General features: G+C 46.5%; 1 protein-coding gene across 1 annotated transcript in view; it reads right to left on the bottom strand.

Moving 5' to 3' along the window:
- The window catches only part of SCML4 (Scm polycomb group protein like 4), a gene marked incomplete at both ends in the record, with an annotated part of 43,878 nt that extends 31,738 nt beyond the window's left edge, over positions 1–12,140 (bottom strand). Inside the window, 3 exons of the mRNA XM_082047607.1 lie at positions 1,099–1,299; positions 4,090–4,219; positions 11,949–12,140. Of these exons, the coding sequence (XP_081903733.1) occupies positions 1,099–1,299; positions 4,090–4,219; positions 11,949–12,140 (523 nt within the window). The remainder of the gene's footprint in view (positions 1–1,098; positions 1,300–4,089; positions 4,220–11,948) is intronic.
- Between the last annotated feature and the right edge of the window lie 282 nt (positions 12,141–12,422).

Genomic DNA, 12,422 nt, shown 5'->3' with positions numbered 1-12,422 from the left:
GGACTTTTGCAATTCCTAGAGCTGAGAGCTGTTTTGGCTTGTGAACTGCAGGCAGAGGACACACCAGCAGCTGAACTCTGTGCGAGTTGTCCTTTAGACAAACATGTGGTGGCAATGTGTGGCACAAAGCAGGCTTGCAATGCTGCTCGTCCTTATATGGCTGTATGAACAACTGGGCTCACATGTCTGGCCTCAGCAATTTCAAAGACCAGTGAGCACAGGACTCTGCAGCTAGTCCTGTTCCTCCCATGAGTCACTGCTGCAATTCTCACTTTCATCTGACACCAAGCCAGCTCCTGCAGCAGCTCATTTCACAGAGGCAATGATGAGGGGCAATGGGCACAGACTGAAACACAGGAGGTTCCATCTGAATATGAAAAGAAACTACTTTGAGGGTCCCAGAGCACTGGAACAGGCTGCCCAGAGAGGTTGTGGAGTCTCCTTCTCTGGAGACATTCAAGACCCTCCTGGACATATTCTTGTGCAATCTGCTCTGGGTGAACCAGCTTTAGCAGGTGGGTTGGACTAGATGATCTCCAGAGGTCTCCTCCAACCCAAATCATTCCATGATTCTGTGATCACGCTTCACTTTGGTGTTGCTGGGAAGCTGTAAAGAAGCCCCAGTGCCCAGCCCAAAATCAGACACACAGCTGCAAGTAAGTAAATAGCTGCTCTTCTCAGCTCAGCCACCCTGGGGACCAGGCAGGACTGAGTGGCAGATTGGTAACAAAGCCTCTCACCCCAGGGCAGGCTGATGGCACCCAGCTGCAGCCTTCACTGTGGACCTTTCCAGTCCTGGTGGTGCAGAGGGGTTTGAGCTGAGCTGGGGGCCAGTGCAGCTTGCACCCACCTCTGCCTTTTGACCAGATGGGAGAGGTGAAAAATAGACATGCAGAGGGAGAGCAGAGCTAGTTTCTCCCTGGAGCACACCCTTCCAACCCCAAGCATTCTGTGATTCAGCATGATTCTGTGATGTTCAAAGCTTGTTGCCAGCGTGCTGATGTGAATGGCATAGCTAGGACAGTCCCGGATTGAGGATCAGGTTAAAATTTCAAGCACTTCCCAACTGGCCACAAACCCCTTACAAAAATGCTTTACCTGACACCATCTCGCCCCCGTAGCCCTGCTTGATGAGGGAGAAGACCGCCTTTTGCTGGAGGGCGCAGTCGATGCAAGCCTGCACAGCCTGCTGCAGGGCCGCTGATGGTCGCTCTGGCCCAAAGTGTTCTGGGAGCTGCTGCACTTTTTTTCTGTCAAGGTACGGCCCCAGGTTTGCTTGTTTGTTGACGTAAATGCAGACTGTAGACAAAAAATCCCAACAAGGTTGTTACAAAATGTCCCTGAGAGCATCCTAGCAAATGCTAGCTGTATACACTTCTATTTATTTTGCAAGCTCTTCCTGGTGAATTACAGCCATTTGCAATGGCACAGCCAGGCTTCCTCGCAATGATCACCAATGTCCTAAGTGAAGTGAGCTTTGCTCTGTGTCACAGGTGAGGATAAAGCTACAGGCAACTCAAGAAGCTCCTGTGTGCGCCTGGGGTCTGCCATCTTGCAGACTACCTTGTCCATGCAGCTGGTGACCAAAAAAAATGCCCAAGGAGTGCGGGACAGTGACTAGCAGGGGTGACCTTAAAGCATCTGGTAACTCCAGCCTTAGGCGTGTTTTGGCTTTGTTTGTTTATTTGTTTTGCCTATGTGTTTTTAAACTGGTTTGTTGAGAGGCCCTCTGAGAAGGACTGCTCTGAGGTCAGTTTTGGGGTCCTTTGTTTTCTTGCTGCTTCTGACCTTGACAGGATGAGAGAAAATGGCCTCAAGTTGTACTGGGCATGGGTTAGATTGGATATTAGGAAAAATTTCTTCATGGAAAGGGTTGTCAGGTGTTGGAACAGGCTGTCCAGGGAAGAGGTGGAATCACCATCCCCAGAGGTGTTTAAAAGATGCATAGATCTTAGGGACATGGTTTATTGCCAGCGTTATGTTAATGGTTGGAATTGATTATCTTGAGGGTCTTTTCCAACCAAAATGATTCTATGATAAATGCAGCTGTAATTTCTGGAGGGTTGTGCTATGCTGAGCTGCACAGTGCAATGGCAGAGACTCTGGTCTTTGGGAGTTTCCTGAACCTCCGTGTCCAACCCAGCACTCTGTGAACTGCATCACCTCAAGGCGTGCAGTGCCATTTGGGACCACAGTCACACCGCTGAGCCACACAGGGGTTTGGTGAGGGATGCCCCAGCCTCCCCACAGCCAAGTCCCGCATGCCTCTTCTCACATGCCATTGCCTGCAAAGGCAGTTTTTCTACATGCCATCAGGCCTGCTGACATTAGCCAAAAAAATCAGTGTTCTCTTCTCACTGACATGAACTTATTTTAAGCTTGGCTGAGACTAACTGCTTCTTGGAGGAAGCGGAGATAACGCTCTGGTAACTAGGGGCGACCAAGACACAGCCTAAAGTCAGGCTAAAGTGAGACATATTATAATAGCTGGCTGAGTGTGCCTGAGCTGTCGTCTCTCAGACAATATAACATTATCCTCTGACAGAAATCAGATACATGACAAAAAAAACCATCAAGCAGAGTGCAGGACATGATGACAGCTGTGTAAAGTTGCAAGTAATTTACAGTTTGCATCACTGTAATGAAAATCTAGTACGACTGTCACAGCACACTCTGTTACCCCATCCCTCACTGAACAGTGGAAGGGGCTCAAGCAGTATATCCTGGGTAAACAGGAGGATAATAGCAATCATACTTATCATTATATAGCACTTTACACCTTCCAAGTGCCAAACAAACAAAGGGGTAACGCAACTAAAGACAGCAGCAGCATGCATGAATTGCAGGGGGCTGCCAGGGCGCAGATTTCCTGGTGTGCCACCATGCCAAACCTTGCCAAATCTGCAGGATGTGGGTTCTGCTATGATAAGCCACCAGTTTTGTCCAGGGCTCTAATCCGCGAGGGATCCTGCAGCCTGCAGGCAACATGCTGGGTCCCTCGCTGGGGAATGGTGTCAACTATGGTCCTTTCAGTGAAGACAGGGAGGTAAAAGTTAGCCTGAGCCTGCCTTGACCTCCTGCAAGCCCTGCTCTGGTGGGAGCCTGTTGGAAAGGTGCTGGTGGCACAGTGATGGGCAGATGGACATGCAGGACATCGCATCTGCAGAGCCCAAAATGGCCCACGGAGCCTCCAGCCCTGCAGCTCCCCCAGTGACCTGGTGGGGCTGGTGGACTGTGCCTCCTTGTCCCCTCCAAAAGCAGCACCAGACACACTTCTCAGGGCAGCGCTTTGAAACACCACTTGGCTAATGTTTGCCAGGCACTTTACAGTCTTTGCATGTGAAGGGATAAATGAGAATAAAATATATTATTATTGTCATTGTCGCTACGTTTAGTATCATTCTGCTACCAGAGCAGATGGAAAACTTCTCCTCTGTGCATCCCAGCTAAGAAATAATGGGATTTATGTGTTGTGTTTAGATTCTAATGTTATCTAATCCATTTGTCTGCTGAAATCTCAGGGTAAATCAACTGTCTTGTTGATTTTCTTCTTATTTACATCAGTTTAAAAGCATTTGCCTATGTTATTTCTGGTAATACAAGCAAAAAAAAAAAAAAAAAGAATAAGCCTATGTTTTCTCTGCTTACAGTCAGAAATGTCCAGGTCTGTTGCTGTGATAAGGCATTGGGGTTTATGTGCTGGTAACCCTGCCTACAGTCAGACTATGGCTCCTCTGTCCTCCTTCAACCCACAGCTATAACAGATGCTTCAAGTTCACAGCAGGGTTTAGTCAGGCCATTGCAACACCTTTAATGGGGCGAGTGTTGAGTATAAAATGGCCACATTCATGAGTTGTTGATGTCTGCATTTCAAGAGGAAAGGATCTGACACCTCCACTAAACTTGACCTGTGGCAGTCGTAATATAATCTTGCAGGACATCTCTGTTCTGTTCTTTCCCACTGGTTGTCAGTCTAATCTGCACACACCCCATTTTCATGAGCTCCACCCATTCTGGAAAGCACAGCATCTGGCTGTCAGCCCCTGGTTCCTGCTCACCCCTTGGCCCAGGAGCACCGGACACTGGTACCTGTGAGAGCCTGTGGGGTGGCCGAGTTGGGTATCGTAGCTGCATCCTGTGGGATTGAACTAATATCTGGCTCCGGTGTGCTTCTCGGTGGAGAGACCGCTAAGGGAGTCATCAGGACACGAGACTTCAGCTGCAAAAAATAACCGGTTGGGTAATGAAAGTATATGCAAGATATTCCAATTTTATCCGGGTATGTCACTCCCTGTGGACTCGCGCTCATTAGCAATCTGCTATTGCATCACTTTCTCCAGGCCGGGAGCATCCATTCTACTCCCGGGAGGATACTGGATTCTGAAGCCTGACTGATTTGCAGCAGACAGCAATGCCTTAAGTTATGGAATGCAAATATTATGCCACCCACGGGTAGTTATTTACACCTGAGCAAATTGGGTCTAACAGTCTAGCAAATCAGTGCAATGGCGTTTTATGACTCATTTCGTGTGGGTGTAAACAATTCTCCACAACTCAGAAACACGAGGTCTTTAACTACATCATAATTTAGGGCCAAATTCTGCTCTTGGTTACAGGGGTGTAAATCTTGTGTAAATCCAGTGGCACCAAGAGGCTACTTTGGGCTGACACCCATGTAAATAAGCTCAGATCGTGGTCCATAGTGTGTTGTTAGCAGGTTGTAAATACAAACTGCTGCACTGTTGCACCCAGTAATCTTCATGACCTGAAGCCCAGCTTGGAGAAGTAAGATTTACGGTGCAATATCACTGTGTCTTTATGCTGCCAGTACCTGGTAACATCTCACCTGTCAAGTGTTGATCAGGTCCTCATAATTATAAAGGGCTGTCATGATGGATGTGACCTGAAGGTACCACTCTCACTTTTTCTTTGGCAATGAAGGGAAGTGGGGGCAAAGCAGAACATCAAGCACATAGCTGGCGGGTTTATATATTTACATACATTGCACTGAGCTGTTCTTCTGGCAGGTGGCTTTTTTGTTGTTGTTGTTTTTCAGCAGCCAAAGGTAAAAATGCTATAAGTGACAAGTGTAAGAATGAAAAGGATTTTTTTAGCCCTGTTAAATTTTACCGAGTATTACTTTTCTCAGAAAAAATGTACAAGGTATACTTTAGGTAGAAATGAAGCCAGATCACTACCTACAAACTAAGCATTGAGCAAGTAGTCTTGGAGAGTAGAAGTCATTTTGGATAAAGATTCATTTTGTCCATGGCTATGATTACGACTGTCTAAAATAATGGTCACCATTTCAGTGTAATGGTAAAAACAGAATGCTGGGGAAGGGAGAGGGAAGGCTGTTGCACTTGGTCCCATCCAAGTGAGTTTTTAATCACTAAATCTTCAGGAGTTTGGATCATTCCTCAGTTACTGGCTTATCCCAGTTTCCTTTCCAGCCCTTGAACCTTGTACACCATCCGAGTGTGCGCTGTCCCACCAGCACCACCAGCCCGGTGGAGGTGGGACAGTCCCCAGGAGAACCCCTTCTCTGCCTGTTCCCCAGCTCTTGGAGGCCCAGGCAAGCTCGCGTTCAAGAGCAGATGAACAGAGGGCAAGACCTGTGTAAACTCTCTAGCTTGGCAGCCACTCCTTAGTAGTTTGCTGTTCTAGCAAACAGTTTACTGCAAGCTAAATTGCAGCAGTGTGTGCTCTGCAGCCTCTGGGTACATATAAATGCCATTTTGTTAGGGCTAGCAGAGCATGTGCCTTCATTAGATCAAAGTAAACCAATGCCTGATTACAAGAGACAATACACTAGCAAACATGGCTTAAATTCCTCCTGGCCACTGAAACTCTGAATAGTCCCTGAATATCACTAAGTGTAAATCTCAAAGTATTTAATTTAAAAATGTCTTTTCTTGGACTGACTCTCCTATATCACAAAGCCAACCCAACCAACCAGCTGACTGACTGAGAGCTTGGCAGTAGAGAGCGCATACACATGAAAGTGAAAAGAAATAGTGAAGAAGAGAGAGAGAAAAGGAGACAGGGAAAAATCTGCCAGAGCACTTTGGGAAATCCTTGTGGTAAGGCATTCGAATCAGCTTTTCAATATCAAATGTCATAAATTTTAATATGCATAGCATGAGATATAAAAGGCAATGTTTCCTTTAAAACAAGGTATACAACCAACCCCCTGACTCTTAAGAACTTTCTACCATGGAAAAGAGATCAGAGAAAGCTGATCGGGGATTTAGGGTAGGAAATAAGTGTGCCTACTTCACCAAAGTCACAGTGCATTAGATACAGAGAGAGCATGGGCTTTTTTGCCATTGATGCTGGCTGTTGGCTTGTCTGAGTACACAGTGGCCATGGAGAGGGAGGACCCTGTTGAGTCCTGGAGTTTCTGTTATGAGTTGCACACCCCTTCAGAGCAGTCAGGATTAATCTAGCTGGTATTTCTGTCATCTCACACCAAAAAAAGAGAAAGTGAAAGAGGGAGAAGAACATATAGCTTTTTTTTTTTTTTTCCTCTTCTGAACAAGTTCTCTGCCAGCTTGTATAATAAAATACATAGAAAAAAAAAAAAAACAAGATGAACCACAATACAAACTTTGGCTGTACTTTTCTTAAGCCAGTTAGATCACAGGTCCTCATGTTTATGGCTCCTAGTTCCTCACTTGTCCTGACAACATATTTGCTAAAAAATGCTGAGTTTCACCCCATCCTTGCAGACCTGTGTCCTTCCAGCCAGGAGTACAGAGGACTTCCTGGCCATGAAAACTCTTGCTGCTGGAGAGACAATCACCTCTACCCCCTTCAGATGTGCATGCAGATGTGCACCAAGGTGAGTGGAGTTTCCAAGTACGTTTGGGGGTCCTTGGCTGTACCTCGCACTCTCTGTGCATTTGGCTGTGGGTAAGGAGGCTCAGCACGAGAAAACCAGGGCTCAGCTCAGTCACCAGGGCAGAGAGGGGTCAGCACTGTGCTGGCAAAGGCAAAACACAGCCCAAGGTCTTCCTCACCTTTTCTTCTTGTGCCACGCAATAGCTTTCTTCTGCACAGCAAATGATGCAGAGGAGTCTGCCCGCAGCCTCCTACATCTCCTCAGTGTTTTGTAGTGAATGAGGCAGGTAAACTTAAGAGGAGCATGTGTAGCCTTGAAGTCCAAGGCTATATCACAGGACAGCTAAATAATCAGGGCACTTTAAGGTTGTCTGTGCAATCTCAGTCCCAGTGTGTCCAAATCCTGACTGCTTATTTGTCATCATTAAAAGTGACTTCTAACATTAAAAGTGACTTCTAAGGCAGCAGGAGAACCTATGCCCTGTAGTGGAAAATGTCAGTCCAGGCACCATCCTGTGCCGGGCAACTCTCACTGCCCACCCACCTGCAAGGAGCTTGTGAGGTCCCGGCTGACAACTAACCATAGGCTGGTGCCACCTCCCCAGATGGGAGCTGCTGCAGTAGCACAGAGGAACAAACTGCCCTTGGGGTGCTTGGGTGGGGCCAATGCTTTGTTCCCCTCTGGGACTGATGCGATGGTCTTTGCTGCAGCGCTGCCCCACGGGCATGTTGCTCCAATGTCCTCTAATACTGCAAATCCCACCATGATGTGAACAAAGCCTTCCCTCCTGCCGGCTTTCTAGGCAGCTCTTCACGGCTGCCCCTCACTGACAGCCAGAGAAATAAAACCGATCCATCTACTAACCTCTCCCCCAGCTGCCAGAATAGACTGTTGTTTTTTTTTTCCTAGAGATTTAGACAGTTAGAATATTGTATTTAGGGAAAATGTAATGTTTTATGGCAAATAGCTTCACATCAGGTACAAAACAGTTTCTGGAAAAACAGCTGATGAAATTTTATAACCAAAGCTGTGAAAAAATAAACAGGGTAGCAAGGAAAAGGACTTTGCCTGGTGGTGAAGTGTGATGAAATGTCATTTTAGGAAGACATAGATATTTACTTTAATGTCAATGAAAACAGGCAATGGGTCATCTGGCTATAAAGAGCATGTGATTAAAAATGTCTGTTATTCACATCTTGGTCAAAATAAATTTAAATCTAGGCTGTAAATTCCTAGTTTGCTAAAAATTCAGAAGTATTTTTCCATCTGTTCTGTAATAATTCAGCTATCTGGTTGCTATAAAGAATTTGGTCCTCAGCCATTTGGGCAGGGAGTAATTTTTTAAAATGCATTTAAGTCTCATGGTATCTGAAAGTCATGCAATTAGCAAGCTAATTAAATCAAGCTAGAGTTCCCCATCAAAAATTGTAATCTTTGACTCACACTAGGGAAGCGTTTTTGATGGAGAGGGGTTCACTTCAGCTGAGCACAGAGCATATAAAGGCGCCTCACAGAAAATGTTGCTTCAGTGTACAAATCCTATAGCGCAAATAAACAGTGCCAGATGCCTCGGATGCTGCAGCTCATGAGTGTCAGCTCCAGAAACTTAAGCCATCAGTTATAAAAGGATGTCTTTTTACTCACAGTCACTCGTGGAGAAATAACATCATCTCAGATCCACTGCTGAAGGAGGGACACTGTCACCTCCTCACTGAAACCCTTGGGATGCAGATGGGGATGGAGATGGGGAGGAGTGTGTGGTACCCAGTGCGGGAAAAAGCTTGCCTTTTGAAAAGGAGAGGGCAACAGCAATCAGCTGCTCGGCCACCTAGGTCCAAAGTGCAATGTTACTGCAGCATTTTAGAAAATTTCACTCTCCCTTTTTACTTCTCCCACTTAGAAATATGTGGTGATTGGTGAAAGGCTTTTTCACAGGTGGATGGGTGCATTTGGGGTGAAACAAAACATACTCCCCAGCAATTTCTATTTTTTTTTTTTTTTTCAAATTACAAATGAAATGTAAATGCCGGAATAAGAAATGGGGGTCGGCAAGACAAGAAGGGGCAGATGGGCTGGGGTCTGCTGAATCTCTGCGTAAAGGTCATTGTGATATTTGGCAGATCATCTAATCATCTCAGGGACTCAATTTCACCGAATCTCCAAAGTAGTATTACCCCAGACTCGGATGGTTTTGACCTAAAGACCCTATAAGTGATCCTGTGTTGCTTGTAATAATTTAAATTATTGGTAATAACAATTATTGGTAATAACAAGTAACTCAAGTAAAACAATTCAGGTGTTTCTGTCCCAGAGTTTTAACCTAATACTGAAGAGAAAAATAAGATGTATTTACATATTGCACATTTTACAAAACACTGGAGTATTTGCCCCAGTGTTAGCTCAGATATGCAGCTCTATTTTGGACTACAGCTTTAAAATTCTGCAGTAATTCCAAGGGGGATACCTGAGCCTGCTGTCAGGTTGGCTCTGCTCGGCTGCTGCTGTTAGATCATTCATGTTACTGAAGGGACACTGAAGGCTTTTCAGAAGAAACAGGAAACTGCAGCTGGAACTCTTTCTCAGCCATGAAAGATCTGTTTTCAGCACATGCTGAAACACACTTCAGAATGTGCCTCCATAGCAGAAAGGGATATGAATGAAGTAGGGAGAGCATGGAGAGACAGGAGAGAAGGCAGAAGATGAGGAAAATCATTAGGAATTGAGATACTGATGGCTACTGCATTAGATGTTGTCCAGGGGGCTACAGAGGAGCAGGGGATTCTGGAAATGGGATGCAGAGGGATGGTAAGGAGGGTTTGCTGGGAAAAGAGAGAGGAGGGGAGATGAAGGTTGGAGGACAGGAGGAAGAAGAAGGTCTGGCAGGTGGTGAAATGGAGGGAAGGCAACAAGAAGGGTAGCCTGCTCCAGACAAAGCCCAGATCCAAGGAGCTGAGACATGTGGTCCCATGGGTCTGGGAAGAGCCGGGCAGCACCTGGGGCTGAGCCCTGCTCCGGGGAAGGCGGGGGCAGGCCCTGTGCATGCACCGTCCCTGTTACTCACATTTCTGTTTTAACATCGGGAACTTAAGCAGCTCTTCTTTTTTAACAGTCAGCAATTTTCCCTTCTTCTGTAACAAACTGCATGTCTGTACCCCTTCCCATTAAAAACAAGGAACAGGCACAGCAGACACATATGGCACCTCTAGCTGGCTGTGGACAGAGATGGAGAGAATAACCCAGCGAGCTACTAACAACAAGACCCCTCACTACAATTAATCTTGTTTTTACTCCCCAGAATAAATTCCCCTCCCCTCAGAAACATGGTTCCATTTTTGCCCAGTCTGAGGTGTGACTGTGGCCCTGCTCCTACTACTGGTGCTGAGCCCACCAGTGGGGACACAGTGGGAGGGCTCCAGCCTACCAGCTGCATGTGAAGGGCTGAAGGAACTCAGGGTTTCTTTCTTTCTTTAGCCCTGCCTGCCCATCAAGGTTGCATTGAGAACTGGGAGTGATTTTCCCCCCAGGGGAGCAGAAAAATAATCAAAACTGCCTTTCCCTCAGTAGTGGAAATCTCATTACTTTCTAAAATGTCCTTTTTTTTTTCTTCAGAAATTAGCTGTATTTTCTCCTTTTTTCCCACTCCCCTGTATTCCTTTCATTTTCATTTTGTTTCATTTATAATAACTGTTAGTGGGAGAGAAGAAAAAAATGACAAATGAGAAACAGACACTTCCCAGAAGGTGTGCAGACATCTCAGAATCACAGAATCACAGAATGTTAGGGATTAGAAGGGACCTCAAAAGATCATCTAGTCCAATCCCCCTGCTGGAGCAGGAACACTTAGATAAGGCTACACAGGAATGTGTCCAGGTGGGTTTTGAATGTCTCCAGAGAAGGAGACTCCACAACCTCCCTGGGCAGCCTGTTCTAATACTCTGTCACCCTCACTGAGAAGAAGTTTCTTCTCAAATTTAAATTAACATCTTGTGTTCCAGTTTGAACCCATTGGCCCTTTTCCTACCATTGGTTGTCACTGAGAAGAGCCTGGCTCCATCCTCATGACACTCACCCTTTACATATTTGTAAACATTAATAAGGTCACCCCTCAGTCTCCTGTTCTCCAAACTAAAGAGCCCCAGCTCCCTCAGCCTTTCCTCATAAGGCAGATGCTCCACTCCCTTAATCATCTTTGTTGCCCTGCGCTGGACTCTCTCCAGCAGTTCCCTGTCCTTCTTGAGCTGAGGGGCCCAGAACTGGACACAATATTCCAGGTGTGGTCTCACCAGGGCAGAGTAGAGGGGAAGGAGAACCTCTCTCGACCTAATAGCCACCCCCCTTCTAATGCACCCCAGGATGCCATTGGCCTTCCTGGCCACAAGGGGGCATTGCTGGCCTATGGTCACCCTGCTGTCCACCAAGACCCCCAGGTCCCTTTCCCCTACACTGCACTCTAATAGGTCATTCCCCAACCTATACTGGAACCTGGGGTTGTTCCTACCCAGATGTAAGACTCTACACTTGCCCTTGTTATATTTCATTAAATTTTTCCCCGCCCAACTCTCCAGCCTGTCCAGGTCTCGCTGGATGGCAGCACAGCCTTCTGGCGTGTCAGCCACTCCTCCCAGCTTGGTGTCATCAACAAACTCACTGACAGTGCACTCTATTCCCTTGTCCAAATCATTGATGAATATATTGAATAATACCAGGCCCAGTACTGACCCTGAGGGACTCCACTAGATACAGGCCTCCAACTAGACTCTGCTCCATTGACCACGAGTCTCTGGCTTCTTCCCTTCAGCCAGTTTGCAGTCCACCTCACTACCCAATCGTCTAGATCGCACTCCCTCAGTTTAGCACAACATTGTGGTAAACAGGTTCTTTTCAAACAGTGGAAATTAAAATACTGTAGACTTTAAAAAAATAGATCCCATCTGTTTTGCACCAGTTCAAGTAGAAGGCAAACTGGCTTCTCTTACTTTTTTTTACATTGCACTGCACCACGCTTGCACAATTTTGCCTCCATTCCTGCATTTCACCTGAAATTCTGCAGAAGATGCGTTAAAACCAGCAGGAGGTGGAGAAGTGTGAAAAATCAAGTATCTACCTTGTGTCCAGGTTTTCTCCCTCTCTTCTTTGGGATCTTGACAACCGGCAAAGCACCAGCTGGTGCTGAGTAGAGGTTGTGAACAGCCACTTTGATGGGTGCCGGCTGGAGCGGGGGCCGCCCCCTCTTCCTCCCCACCATTCTGGGGGACTGCATCTCGCCGGGGACCAGGCTGGGGGGCAGGTGGCTCATCTTCCTGAGAAGGGAGAGAAAAAAAGCAGGAAAAAAAAACCCCAACTTTTTATTTATATTTCATTTTAGGTTTTTCATCCAAAGGCAGTTTTCTCATGCTGCCATTTTCCCTGTTACCATTGATCACAAAGCAGCAAGAAATACTCCACAGATGTGCACTCCTGGGGGGATTCAGCTGACCGCAGCTGGCTCAGCTTCTCCGAGGTGGGACTAAACCCTTGTCGTGCCCATTTCTCTCCACTGACCATGCAGTACAGGGAGCTGGTTCAGGTGGAGAGGTCT

Source organism: Streptopelia decaocto (assembly GCF_964273445.1).
Source record: "Streptopelia decaocto genome assembly, chromosome: 3".
Lineage (NCBI taxonomy): Eukaryota > Metazoa > Chordata > Aves > Columbiformes > Columbidae > Streptopelia > Streptopelia decaocto.
Note: the sequence above shows the minus strand (reverse complement) of the source record. Positions and strands in the feature narration are given on the sequence as shown.